Source organism: Physeter macrocephalus, chromosome 1, assembly GCF_002837175.3.
Source record: "Physeter macrocephalus isolate SW-GA chromosome 1, ASM283717v5, whole genome shotgun sequence".
Lineage (NCBI taxonomy): Eukaryota > Metazoa > Chordata > Mammalia > Artiodactyla > Physeteridae > Physeter > Physeter macrocephalus.
The window spans coordinates 88,353,654-88,368,699 of record NC_041214.2 but is presented as its reverse complement, the minus strand read 5'-3'; the positions used below and the strand labels follow the sequence as shown (position 1 = coordinate 88,368,699).

At 37.8% G+C, this 15,046-nt stretch overlaps 1 protein-coding gene across 1 annotated transcript in view; it reads right to left on the bottom strand.

Annotated features, from left to right (window-relative positions):
* Positions 1-15,046, bottom strand: part of PCYT1A (phosphate cytidylyltransferase 1A, choline) — a 48,267-nt gene that overhangs the window by 22,507 nt on the left and 10,714 nt on the right. Inside the window, exon 2 of the mRNA XM_007110483.3 lies at positions 5,822-5,948. Within this exon, the coding sequence (XP_007110545.1) occupies positions 5,822-5,938 (117 nt within the window). The 5' untranslated portion in view covers positions 5,939-5,948. The remainder of the gene's footprint in view (positions 1-5,821; positions 5,949-15,046) is intronic.

The window sequence follows — 15,046 nt, the reverse complement described above, 5'->3', positions numbered from 1 at the left end:
GCAACTAAAACATCCCGCGTCCTGCAACTAAAAGATCCCATGTGCCACAACTAAGACCTTGCGCAGCCAAAATAAATAAATAAATACATATTTTAATAAATAAAGCCAGACATAAAAGGCCACGCATTGTATGATTATATGAAATGTCCAGAATAGGCAAATCCCTAGAGAGAGAAAGTAGATTAGCAGTTGCCAGGGAGTAGAGGGAATAGGGGAATGACGGAATGACTGCTAATAGGTACAGGGTTTCTTTTTGTGGTGATAAAAATGTTCTGGAATTAGACAGTGGTGATGGTTGTACAACACTGTGAATTTTCAGTATTAAAACCACTGAATTGTACACTTTAAAATGATTAAAATGGTGAACTTTATGTATGTGAATTTTATCTCAATTTTAAGAGATACATTATGTATCCTATCTTCCATAACTCTGTTTCTTCAATCTTCCTTGTATACTGTGTACATTCCAAGGCAGAAGGCAAATGCAACTGTCCCTCCTGGCTAGAATTTGTGCTGAATCAATTCCTCCTAAGTATAGAGAATGAAACCTAAGCTTCTTCAGCTAAAACAGATCAGCAAAATCTTTAACTCTCTAGAGCTGCCTCCAGTTAGAATGAGTAGTATTTTTAAAAACACCCTATTATTCTCTTCTCAGTTAGAGAACATTGTCTCTTAAAGCTGAAGTTTATATAAAAGTAGGACTAAGCATTTCTACCTGTGTTCTCCTAAAACAAACCTCCTTCATTTTAACCTCAAAGGAATCCTATGGAATAATACTGCTTTCAAGTCTTTTGACTCTCTGGTAGCAAAATACAAATGAAAGGGCAAGGGTTTAGGACTTGAAAAAAACTTAGATCTAAATCCCAGCTCTATCACTTCATAGCTGTGAAATCACAGCAAGCTTCTACAGCTTTCATTTCACCTGCTATAAAATGGAAGATGAGACTTCCCTGGTGGCACAGTGGTTAAGAATCCGCCTGCCAATGCAAGGGACACGGGCTCGAGCCCTGGTCCGGGAAGATACCACATGCTGCAGAGCAACTAGGCCCATGCGCCACAACTACTGAGCCTGAGCTCTAGAGCCCGCAAGCCACAACTACTGATCCCGCGTGCCACAACTAGTGAAGCTCGTGCGCCTAGAGCCCGTGCGCCACAACTACTGAAGCTCGCATGCCTAGAGCCCGTGCTCCGCCACAAGAGAAGCTACCGCAATGAGAAGCCCGCACACCACAACCAGAGAAAGCTGGCGCGCAGCAACAAAGACCCAATGCAGCCAAAAATAAATTAATTAAGTAATTAAGTAATTTTTTTTAAAATGGAAGACAGTAATACCTGCTCCATAAGGTTGCTATGAGGATTAAATAAAATAGCATATGCAAAGTAACTAGCACAATGTTACACATATGAGTAGGCACTCAACAAATCTACATTAGCTCATTTTCTCTTCCATTCTATGGAACACAGGTTTCATTATACCAACAAAATTAACTAAATTGTATTAATCTAAGAGGTTAGCTTCTAAATGCTATATAAAGTTTCTAAGTCTATGCAAATTATAACTAATACTATTATAACTAAAACTTAAAACTTATAATGATCATCATCTCCCAAATTATGAATGAACTTCTGAATGCAATATTGCTTCCATAAAAACTTTCTCCTGATTATGTTCACATATATTAACTCACTACTCCTCAAAATTCTAGCGAAAGAGAAGAAGAGATTCTGGTGTCCTTACTAATAGGAAAGAGGAGGTAACTCAAATAATATAATACTAGAGGGCTTCCCTGGTGGCGCAGTGGTTGAGAGTCCACCTGCCAATGCAGGGTACACGGGTTCGTGCCCCGGTCCGGGAAGATCCCACATGCCACGGAGTGGCTGGGCCCGTGAGCCATGGCCGCTGAGCCTGCGCGTCCGGAGCCTGTGCTCCGCAACGGGAGAGGCCACAACAGTGAGAGGCCCGCGTACCACAAAAAAAAAAAAAAAAAAAAAAATATAATACTAGAACTTGATATTGGCTTCCCAGTATGTATTCTATTTCCAAGGATTCGTAAACATTTTTCAGCAAAAAGGTTCATAATGGCACAGAGAAACATTTCCCATTTACCCAAACATTCTGCACAAATGGTAACATGCCCTCCTGAGTTCCAAATTATTTCAATAATGCCAGGAAAAAGGCTCTGGATTCAAGAGGAATACCATGTGGTGTGAGAAAGAAGGGATAAGGAACAGAGCAGAAAGAAAAAGAAAAACAATCATTCTCCCTGATTCCTGCTGCCATTTCAATGGATGTAAACAATGAGTTCACCTATTTAACTACTATTTGGATGCCTCATAGACCTTCTAAGTTGAACCTGTACTAAACTCATCGCCTTCCTCCTAAAACAGCTCTTCTTCCTGTATTTTTCATCTGAATGAGAAGCACCCCATCTACACAAACTACCTAAGGCTGAAACCTAGCAGTCATCCTTAACACCTCTCATCCTCTGCATCCTGATAATTTCCAACAATTGTCTATTTCACTTCTTAAAAACTTAAAATTTATCTTGTCCTCTCTGTATCTACTGCCTTAGTTTAATCCTTCATCATTTCTAACCTGGATAATTACAATAATCTCACAACTAGTCCTGTGGCTTCTGTCTATCCCTGTTTCAACTGTTCCTTTCCAAAGCAATCAGGATGATCTTCTAAATTGTATATCTGATCATATTACCTATAGGATAAAGTTCAAATTCCTTAGCACAGCATACAAGATCCTTCATGAGCAGGCCCTTGCTTTACCTTATCTATTGCAGATTCTTATTCTGAACTTTAAGCTCCAGTAATATTACTTGTAGTTTGCTAAACATACTATTATTTCACACTTCTGAAGTTGTACTCTATCTCTTGTCCATTTCTTGAATTCCTATTTAGCCTTCAAAGTTCAACTCTGAAATAATCTCAATGAAGCTTTTCCAAAACCACTGTCCCCACCCCTTGGTCAAATTTGCTCCTCTAGAGGGTCACTGTACCTCTAACTTACTTCTATTTGGCCCTTTTCATACTGTATCTTAATTATTTTTATCTTTCCCCTATTTGTCTATGAGCTTCTTAAGGGCAAGGCTACCTTTGCATCTTTGCATCTCAATGCATAGCAAATGACACACAGAGGTTCTCAATATATGTAGTTTGAAATGAGATTGTAAGATCTATCTCCATAAGCAGAACTTCGGCCAATTAACCTCAGAGTTTAAGTACTCTGTGACTTATTCATACATATGACAAATATTAAGACAGGCTAAATGTCTATTCTTTATAAATATTTCTGTGATCCTTTTGATTTTACCTTTAGAAACATCTGTTTCAGTAAATTCTTTATACTTATAGACAAACTAGCCATAAAGTTATCCCTTAATTTTTCCTCCTTAACTCTTTTCTCTCCCTTCATCCATTTTATCCTGACCTACCAACCCAGCTACCAAATACTTGGGGAGGTTAGGAGGAAATGAGGAGTGACTGCTAATGGGTATGGGGCTTCTTTTGGGGACGATAAAAATATTCTAAAACTGGCTGTGGTGATGGTAGCACAACTCTGTGAATATATTAAAAATCATTGAATTGTACAGTTTAAATGGGTGGATTTATGATCTCAGTAAAGCTATCATAAAAAAAAGAAAAAACCTTGTTCGTTTTCACTACAGAGTTGAAAGGGATTCAGAGATAGAAAGCACATGTGTACAGTGGAGATGACACACAAGTTTATTTAGCAGACACTCGTCATTAGAGTCAGTCCAGCCTGTTGGGTGAGTGAATCTTTGACCATTAGCCCATGTTAAATAGCCAGTGTGTACCAGAAAGGAATGTGAAATAGGTAGCAAGCCACTTAACTGATCTGTGACATGAATATATGAAGCAGAGTAACTTAAAGCATTGAAATTCCTCAGATTCTAAGAACCAAGAAATTTAAGTCTTCTCAGAGCCCATTCCACTAAGGTTGGCCTTCCTTGGTCTATTCGTGGCTATGGTGATTGGCTCAGAGTATTACCTACTTGGTTATAACTTGTCCCTACTCCTAGTGAGAGTGCTGAATTGGTGCCCACCACCATCTCCTTAACCTGAATTTTCTAAGAAACATTCAGAAATTTAAAATGCCCTGTTAGGGACTTCCCTGGTGGCACACTGGTTAAGAATCCGCCTGCCAATGCAAGGGACATGGGTGCAATCCCTGGTCCAGGAAGATCCCACATGCCGTGGAGCAACTAAGCCCGTACGCCACAACTAGAGCCTGCGCTCTAGAGCCCATGAGCCACAGCTACTGAAGCCCGCGTGCCTAGAGCCCGTGCTCCGCAACAAGAAAAGCCACCACAATGAGAAGCCCGTGCACCACATCTAAGAGTAGCCCCCACTCACTGCAACCAGAGAAAGCCCACGCGCAGCAATAAAGACCCAAAGCGGCCAAAAAAAAAAGCCCTGTTTCGTTGACTGCTGAGTCATTTTCTGAGTTTACTTGCTGTAAAGAATAATGGCCCCCTAAGGATGTCTACATATTATTTTCTAGAACCTGTGACTATGTTACATGGCAAAAGGGGCTTTGCAAATGTGATTAAAGGATTTTGAGATAGACAGATTATCCTGGATTAGCCAAGTATGTCCAATGTAATTACAAGGGTCTTTACAAGTGAATGAAGGAGGCAGGAGATTCAGAATCAGAATGAGATGTGATGACAGAAGCAGTGGTCAGAGTGTTGTGATTGCTGCCTGGCCCCTGAGCAAAGCAATACAGGCAACTTCTAGAAGCTGGAAAAGGCAAGGAAACAGTTTTTCCCCTAGAACCTCCAGCCCTAACTACACTTGATTTTAGCCTTTTGAGACCCATTTCAGCCTTGTGATCCCTAGAACTGTAAGATAATATATCTGTATTGTTTTAGGCCATTAAATTTGTGGTAATTTGTTACAACAGCAATAGAAAACTAATACACTTGCCCGCAACATAATCATCAATATCAGGCCTGAAGCATATACCTACTATTTGTGGAGTCCAGTTGCTTTTATTGCTCAAGATAGAATATTGGTTTAGAACAACTAGTAATTGTGTCCGAGTCCTTTTGGGTTATGAAGCTCCAAAAGTAACCAGTGGGAACTGCAGTTGGATCAATGGCTAATGGTCAATATAGGTACAAAACATACAGAAACATATAATTCTGTCACCGGGATTTTAAAACATGGATTTCATAACAACACTGTATATCAATAATAACTCCAACTGTGTATAAATATTCTTTGACATATTTTTTTTAGGGGAAGCTTCAGGAAGGGTACCAACCTGAGACAGGATGAGCCGTCTGGAACGGGGTCTTTCATCAAAGGTTTGGAAGTGGTTAGGAAATACAAAGATAACATCCCAGAGATAAAGGAACATAAGGTAGGCAGTAATAGAAAAAGGTTCTCATCTAAGATATAACCAGTAATAGAGTGGAGGAGTGATATGAGAGAAAAGACAGTAAGACACAGAAAACTAAACACCATGAGATGATGCTAAGATCAGATCACTGCCTGGAGCTACAATTTCTCTATTTCATTAGTTTGAATTTGATCTTTTGCCTAATATATGTACAACCTCCAAATTTTCCTAACATTCTTTTTTCAATTCCAGTGTAAAGCTCTTACAACTGAGCTGTGAATTATAATCTGCATAAGAGTTCCAACAACTGGTGGAAAGTTACTATTCATTCTTTCCATTATTTAAGAAGACTTGTAATGTTGATATTGTCAGTGTTATATCAGTTTCTACCCTCCTCCTGCCAGGTTAAGTGTTCAACAAAGAAATCTCTTCCTTACTTACAATTGCACAGCGTGGCATTTTTGAAGGAATTCCATCATCCTCTGCTGCCCCATTGGGTCCAGGTATCTCTTTCCTCCTCTTCCTCATGTTGACTTTGGATGAATTCTGTGCATCCATCTTCTTCTAACTGGTGATAGAAAGTGAAAAAGAATTTTTGTCTCATTGGGGTGGGAAAAGCCTGTCACCAGTATTTCAGAGATGTTAATATGGAGGCACTTAGTATCAATTCCATAGCACACATTTCACAAAGATGAACCAACTGCATCTGGCAAAAACAGCAAAGCTTCACAAAACCCAGGCTCTAGTAGAAACACTGAAATGCCTCTCTGTGGAACAATGGCACAATTAATCACCTGGACCTTGTAAATTATTTCCCAACCAATACAGCCTGTATACCAACTGCTAATTTCATATCCTGACTGCATGCAAAAACCTGGAAGAACTTGGCTGAGAAAGTTAGTTATACAGACTTTCCACTACTCTTACATCACATCACTAGGACACCTAGAAGTATGACAGGTGCAAGGAAATGTGAAAGGTATGTCTTTGGTACAGATGGAGAAAAGAGCCTTTTTTTAAAAAAAGGATGGCCACCAGCGATTCCTGGTTTAACAAAGCATGGATTTCTTAATTCTAAATGCTCTGTGTATTTCAGAGACCACTCCTCCAGGATGAGAGCTATGACAATTGTAGAGTAAGTGTACTTGTATCTTTTAAATGTCCTTCCTCTTCCTTTTTCAATTCATTTCCCCTCCCTCTTTCAGAGTCTTAGCACCTTAAGATTGCTCAGAGTCCCCAGCTACTAAAACCCCACCCAGGCTTCTCCTTCCCCCAAGGAAAAACTTATTTATTATTGTCTCATTTAGCAGAAAGTGTCTAGCAACTAACTATTACAGAAAAGTTCTGAATATTTGATGTTTCATGTTTAGATGTCGGCTTGTGCTACACCTCCAATCCCCTACAAGGATATCTGCATTTTTCTTAGGTAACATAATTTGCACAAATAAATTAATTTCTTGATAATGATGAAATTTTAGATATCAGCCAGAAATTGGAGATAGAGGAACTTCAATGATCACCTGCCATCTCTGCCCAAGATGTGGTACAGTGAAAGATGGAAAAAAGATCCTTAGAGCAGAAGCAGAAAACAAAACAAAATACTAGACAGAATGAGGACTTTCTACTCTGCCTCACTGCCTCTAATAAGCCCTCCAGAATAGATGTTTATCTAAACAATCGCAACTGTGCCTTTCTTTCTTTCCTCTGGTTAAATTCCAAGTGGCAATGTGATAAGATCTACAAGAAACCTAACCTAATTCTTAGAGACTGAAAGAAACACCCCATGAGTCATGGCTAAGTATTAGGCTGGTATGAAAAAATGTCAGAATCTAAAGTGAAAGATGAACACCACCCAGAAACTTCCTTTCATCACATATTCAATTAAAATTAAAATGTCTTTTCATCACAAATTAAAATAAAATGAAAGGAGGGTACTATATATTTAACAAGTTTTTCCAGTGATGATGATCACAGATTTTCTTCATTATTGTTATTAATTATTCTTTTGAAATATCCAGAGGTCAGATTTACTACTCCCATCTCACTGGTCTGAGAGGCCTGCTAAGAATGCCTAGTCAGTTCAGTTAATGACCATTTCTAATTTGCATACAATAGGACTTTGCTGCAAATATCTGTTAAATTCTCAGAGTAGGTAGACAAAATCTATTATGAGAAATATAATCAGCAATCTGGTGTCAGGTAGCTCAAGGTCAGGCAGTCAATAATATTGAGTATTTATTGTACACAGGTATTATAACATAATTTTTAAAGTAAAAGTTATTTTCTCAAGAAGCCTTCAATCAAGGTGAGGAAACCACATGTTTATGATAAAAAATGCTCCTTAGGATTGCAAAACCATTGGGGGAAAGTTTGTTTAGGAACAGTTTCAAAGTAAATATCTCCCCATCAATGACTTATTAATTACAAAGTAAAAAGAGTTACCCTTAAAGTGAAAAAAATCTGAATTGGGAGATTGGGATTGACATATATACACCAATATGTATAAAATTGATAACTAATAAGAACCTGCTGTATAAAAAAATAAATAAAATTTTTAAATGTACACTATTAATAATGTAAAAAAAAAAGTAAAAAAAATCTCTCAGCTAAGTAATTAAAGCTAATTAACATCATCAATAATGCCTCCTGATGTGAGTCACTGAGGACACATCATCTGCCAAAAATGCATAACCTGTATGGATTTATGAGGAACAATCAGACAAACCTCAACTAAAGGACATTCTACAAAACAACAAGGCTGTGTTCTTCAAAAAAATGTCAATCATGAAAAACAATGAAAGGCTGAGGGACTGTTCCAGGTTAAAAGAGACCAAAGAAATGACAACTTTCCTCATACCACTTTATAATCCATCTCTCCCTCCCTACTCTGACTTTGCTTTGCTTTTTTGTTTTGTTTCCTCATACCACTTTATAATCCATCTCTCCCTCCCTACTCTGACTTTGCTTTGCTTTTTTGTTTTGTTTCCTCATACCACTTTATAATCCATCTCTCCCTCCCTACTCTGACTTTGCTTTGCTTTTTTGTTTTGTTTCCTCATACCACTTTATAATCCATCTCTCCCTCCCTACTCTGACTTTGCTTTGCTTTTTTGTTTTGTTTCCTCATACCACTTTATAATCCATCTCTCCCTCCCTACTCTGACTTTGCTTTGCTTTTTTGTTTTGTTTCCTCATACCACTTTATAATCCATCTCTCCCTCCCTACTCTGACTTTGCTTTGCTTTTTTGTTTTGTTTCCTCATACCACTTTATAATCCATCTCTCCCTCCCTACTCTGACTTTGCTTTGCTTTTTTGTTTTGTTTCCTCATACCACTTTATAATCCATCTCTCCCTCCCTACTCTGACTTTGCTTTGCTTTTTTGTTTTGTTTCCTCATACCACTTTATAATCCATCTCTCCCTCCCTACTCTGACTTTGCTTTGCTTTTTTGTTTTGTTTCCTCATACCACTTTATAATCCATCTCTCCCTCCCTACTCTGACTTTGCTTTGCTTTTTTGTTTTGTTTCCTCATACCACTTTATAATCCATCTCTCCCTCCCTACTCTGACTTTGCTTTGCTTTTTTGTTTTGTTTCCTCATACCACTTTATAATCCATCTCTCCCTCCCTACTCTGACTTTGCTTTGCTTTTTTGTTTTGTTTCCTCATACCACTTTATAATCCATCTCTCCCTCCCTACTCTGACTTTGCTTTGCTTTTTTGTTTTGTTTCCTCATACCACTTTATAATCCATCTCTCCCTCCCTACTCTGACTTTGCTTTGCTTTTTTGTTTTGTTTCCTCATACCACTTTATAATCCATCTCTCCCTCCCTACTCTGACTTTGCTTTGCTTTTTTGTTTTGTTTCCTCATACCACTTTATAATCCATCTCTCCCTCCCTACTCTGACTTTGCTTTGCTTTTTTGTTTTGTTTCCTCATACCACTTTATAATCCATCTCTCCCTCCCTACTCTGACTTTGCTTTGCTTTTTTGTTTTGTTTCCTCATACCACTTTATAATCCATCTCTCCCTCCCTACTCTGACTTTGCTTTGCTTTTTTGTTTTGTTTCCTCATACCACTTTATAATCCATCTCTCCCTCCCTACTCTGACTTTGCTTTGCTTTTTTGTTTTGTTTCCTCATACCACTTTATAATCCATCTCTCCCTCCCTACTCTGACTTTGCTTTGCTTTTTTGTTTTGTTTCCTCATACCACTTTATAATCCATCTCTCCCTCCCTACTCTGACTTTGCTTTGCTTTTTTGTTTTGTTTCCTCATACCACTTTATAATCCATCTCTCCCTCCCTACTCTGACTTTGCTTTGCTTTTTTGTTTTGTTTCCTCATACCACTTTATAATCCATCTCTCCCTCCCTACTCTGACTTTGCTTTGCTTTTTTGTTTTGTTTACATTGTGGTAAAATATACATAACATAAATTCTGCTTTGCTTTTTAACTGTTTAATTCTTGAAGTACTGAACCACCTTGCATAATTCAACTTAACCAGCCAAACACATGGTAGATATCATCATACTAGAAAGAAGCAAAGGTGCTAAATACTGCCCTTGTGGTTTTAAAGATATTTTAAAGTCAAATTGATATCTGGAGTCACTAGATATTGTGACACTGGATCTATTCCACTAGATTAAAAAAACATAAAATATCACAATGAGAACTCAAGGGAGGAGAAAGGAGGTATCTGACTAGCTATTTAAAGCTAATGTAAAATTCATGAACAAAGAATCAAGGCAACCATTATTATCAGTATTAGTACTGACACATTGCAAAGCCCATTGGTAAATAATAGTAATACTAACATATTTTACCTGAATTTCAGTTAAGTACATACATTCTTCAACAAAATCTCTCCTTCTGTCTTATATAAATACCTCTAACCAAATGTCTAAGGCAGTGTTTCTCAATATTTTTTATCCATGCTCCATTTTGAGAAAAGTAAAAATCTTTAACCTCACTCCATTGGCATACTGTAGTGATTAAATAGAGGTCAGCCCCTAAATCATATTACCTAAATATGAATCCCATTTCTACCACTAACTAGCCATGAAAATTTGGACAAATTCCTTTATCTCTCCAAGTCTTAGTTTCATCATCTAACAAATGTGGTTTAAATGGAATAATCCATGTAAAGCCTTAGCTCAGCATCTGGCACACAGTATGTGCTTGTAAACATTAGCTACTATTATTATTTCATAGTAGTAGTAGTTGCCATCATCTGCCTTAAAGTCTATCTTCTGCGTATCCCCTATAACCAAAAAGATTTTGTCAAGTTTTCACCCATGATTACTACTATAAAAAATGTACTTTTAATGTAAAAGTATGATAAAACATGAAGTATGCTCCATCTCCCCATCTTATCCTTACCCCATTTAAGAATCACCGCTCTGGAACTTCCCTGCTGGTCCAGGGGTGAAGAATCCGCCTTCCAATGCAGGGGACGTGGTTCGATCCCTGTTCAGGGAGCTAAGATCCCACATGCCGCGGGGCAACTAAGCCAGCGCGTCACAACGAGCTCCCATGCCTCAACTAGAGAGCCTGTGTGCTGCAAAGTACAGAGCCCACACGCTCTGGAGCCTGCGCGCCACAACCAGAGAGGCGAAAACCTGCACGCCACAACTAGAGTGAAGCCGGCGCACTGCAGCAAAAGATCCCGCCCGCCTCAACGAAGATCCCGCATGCCGCAACTAAGACCCGACGCAGCCAAAAATAAAATAAATAAATAATAAACAAATCTTTAAAAAAAATAAAGTAATTTAACAATTGAACACCCTTGCCCAACAGACACTAATCCAAAAAATAAAAATTACTATTGTAGCAAGAATTCTTCTAGAGTCTGATGTTAAGCAATATGTATAAAATTGATAACTAATAAGAACCTGCTGTATAAAAAAATAAATAAAATTTTTAAATGTACACTATTAATAATGTAAAAAAAAAAGTAAAAAAAATCTCTCAGCTAAGTAATTAAAGCTAATTAACATCATCAATAATGCCTCCTGATGTGAGGCACTGAGGACACATCATCTGCCAAAAATGCATAACCTGTATGGATTTATGAGGAACAATCAGACAAACCTCAACTAAAGGACATTCTACAAAACAACAAGGCTGTGTTCTTCAAAAAAATGTCAATCATGAAAAACAATGAAAGGCTGAGGGACTGTTCCAGGTTAAAAGAGACCAAAGAAATGACAACTAAATGTAATGCATAATTCTAGATTGGGGGAGAAATTGTAATAAAGGATAGTTATTAGGACAATCAGTAAAATTAAAATATGGATTCTGTATCAGATAATAATATATCAATGTTAAAATAAACTTCCTGAAGTTGATCATTATACTGTTATGTAAAAGACTGTCATTGTTTTTTTATGCTGAAGTATCTAGGGATAAAGAGTTATGATCTCTGCAACTTAACCTCAGCAAAAAAAAAGAAAAAAGAAAAATGTGTATATTACATATAAAAAGGTAAAACAAATATGGCAAAATGTTATCAATGTATGAAGGTGAGTCAGGCATAAAGGAGTTCATTTTAATATTCTTGCAACTTTTCTAAAGGCTTTACTTTATTTTTTAAAGTAAAAAGTTACTTTTAAAAATGTTCAATAACCATTTTCTACACAGATAGGCCCTCATCTAAGGTTGTCTTTTGGGGTCTCTAGAAACAGATTTCCTCTCCTTCCTAACTCTTTGAGTCAGTGTAGATGATACATATATTCCAAGAAGTATGTTTTAGGAATCTAAATGTGTTGCAAGAAAGTAAGATAATAACAGCAAATTCATAATTGACTATTTTTTTTTCAATATTACCAGTGCCAGGCACTGTGCTAGGTACTTTATATACATTATTCTCATTTAACCCATATAACCTGAGAAGCAGGTATTTTTAGTCCCAATTTACAAGTGAGAAAACTAAGGATCAGGGAGGTTAAGCAACCTATCCAGACATCACACAGCTAGTAAATGAGAAAGCCAGGATGCTGTCTCCCAGAAATTCACAGATTTTTTAAAGAAGCTGTCTCATCATTACTGCTGCTTCCCTCAATCAAGAACATTCTTTCCATGGCATGGGTTCCTTCAGTTTTTGCAAACTTAAGTCAGACCAGCCTAACTGAATAGTGGAATAAAAGGTCACAGTCACTTAAAGGTAAACAAGGTCCCAGCACCAATCAAATAGAACTGACATGGCTATTGGCCTAATTCCAAAGCTGCCTGATTTGTCAGCTGTACAGATCTTTCCTACTGGAAAAGTTTTGCTAGGATTTCCTGATAAGCTTTCAACGTAAGCAATAAAGAATTCTTTAATTCTCTGCTCGTCTCTCTTCTGACATTACAAATAGGTGGTGCTTAAGTCACCTGTACTTTTCATTCATGATACAAAATAGAGTTTTAAGGATGCCAAAATAAATCAAGGGAAAAAATGTCTTGTCATATTCTCACCAGTTACCTTCCATGACTTCAAGTTAAAATTCCTTAAAGTTTAATAGAAAAATACTTAACACATCCAAAGACATGTTTATAGGAACTTCTCAGAAGTCTTTGCTCTGTGTGTGTGTCGGGGCTGGGGGGAGGATTATGTGTGCTATAATATTTTTACAGCTCTACTGAATGAACTATAATTGACATACAATAAAGCATATATTAAAAGTGTATAATTTAATGAGTGTTAACATTATATACCTGTGAAATCATCAAAATTAATAAACATATCCCTCACTCTCAAGTTTCCTCATACCACTTTATAATCCATCTCTCCCTCCCTACTCTGACTTTGCTTTGCTTTTTTGTTTTGTTTACATTGTGGTAAAATATACATAACATAAATTCTGCTTTGCTTTTTAACTGTTTAATTCTTGAAGTACTGAACCACCTTGCATAATTCAACTTAACCAGCCAAACACATGGTAGATATCATCATACTAGAAAGAAGCAAAGGTGCTAAATACTGCCCTTGTGGTTTTAAAGATATTTTAAAGTCAAATTGATATCTGGAGTCACTAGATATTGTGACACTGGATCTATTCCACTAGATTAAAAAAACATAAAATATCACAATGAGAACTCAAGGGAGGAGAAAGGAGGTATCTGACTAGCTATTTAAAGCTAATGTAAAATTCATGAACAAAGAATCAAGGCAACCATTATTATCAGTATTAGTACTGACACATTGCAAAGCCCATTGGTAAATAATAGTAATACTAACATATTTTACCTGAATTTCAGTTAAGTACATACATTCTTCAACAAAATCTCTCCTTCTGTCTTATATAAATACCTCTAACCAAATGTCTAAGGCAGTGTTTCTCAATATTTTTTATCCATGCTCCATTTTGAGAAAAGTAAAAATCTTTAACCTCACTCCATTGGCATACTGTAGTGATTAAATAGAGGTCAGCCCCTAAATCATATTACCTAAATATGAATCCCATTTCTACCACTAACTAGCCATGAAAATTTGGACAAATTCCTTTATCTCTCCAAGTCTTAGTTTCATCATCTAACAAATGTGGTTTAAATGGAATAATCCATGTAAAGCCTTAGCTCAGCATCTGGCACACAGTATGTGCTTGTAAACATTAGCTACTATTATTATTTCATAGTAGTAGTAGTTGCCATCATCTGCCTTAAAGTCTATCTTCTGCGTATCCCCTATAACCAAAAAGATTTTGTCAAGTTTTCACCCATGATTACTACTATAAAAAATGTACTTTTAATGTAAAAGTATGATAAAACATGAAGTATGCTCCATCTCCCCATCTTATCCTTACCCCATTTAAGAATCACCGCTCTGGAACTTCCCTGCTGGTCCAGGGGTGAAGAATCCGCCTTCCAATGCAGGGGACGTGGTTCGATCCCTGTTCAGGGAGCTAAGATCCCACATGCCGCGGGGCAACTAAGCCAGCGCGTCACAACGAGCTCCCATGCCTCAACTAGAGAGCCTGTATCCAAACTATACCAAGAACTTTAGGGACTTCCCTGGTGGTCCGCTGGTAAAGAATCCGCCTTCCAACGCAGGGCACACGGGTTTGGTTCCTGGTTGGGGAACTAAGATCCCACGTGCTGCGGGCCAACTAAGCCTGCGTGCCACAACTGTTGAGCTTGTGCGCCTCAACTAGAGAGCCTGTGTGCTGCAAAGTACAGAGCCCACACGCTCTGGAGCCTGCGCGCCACAACCAGAGAGGCGAAAACCTGCACGCCACAACTAGAGTGAAGCCGGCGCACTGCAGCAAAAGATCCCGCCCGCCTCAACGAAGATCCCGCATGCCGCAACTAAGACCCGACGCAGCCAAAAATAAAATAAATAAATAATAAACAAATCTTTAAAAAAAATAAAGTAATTTAACAATTGAACACCCTTGCCCAACAGACACTAATCCAAAAAATAAAAATTACTATTGTAGCAAGAATTCTTCTAGAGTCTGATGTTAAGCTATGATGAAGAAACACCACTATTACTACTACTACTACTACTACTACTACTACTACTACTGTCAGCATTTGTATAACACCTGTATGTCTAAAAACTTTAAAAATATTAAAACTCTCGGGGCCTCCCTGGTGGCACAGTGGTTAAGAATCTGCCTGCCAATGCAGGGAACACGGGTTCGAGCTCTGGTCCGGGAAGATCCCACATGCCACGGAGC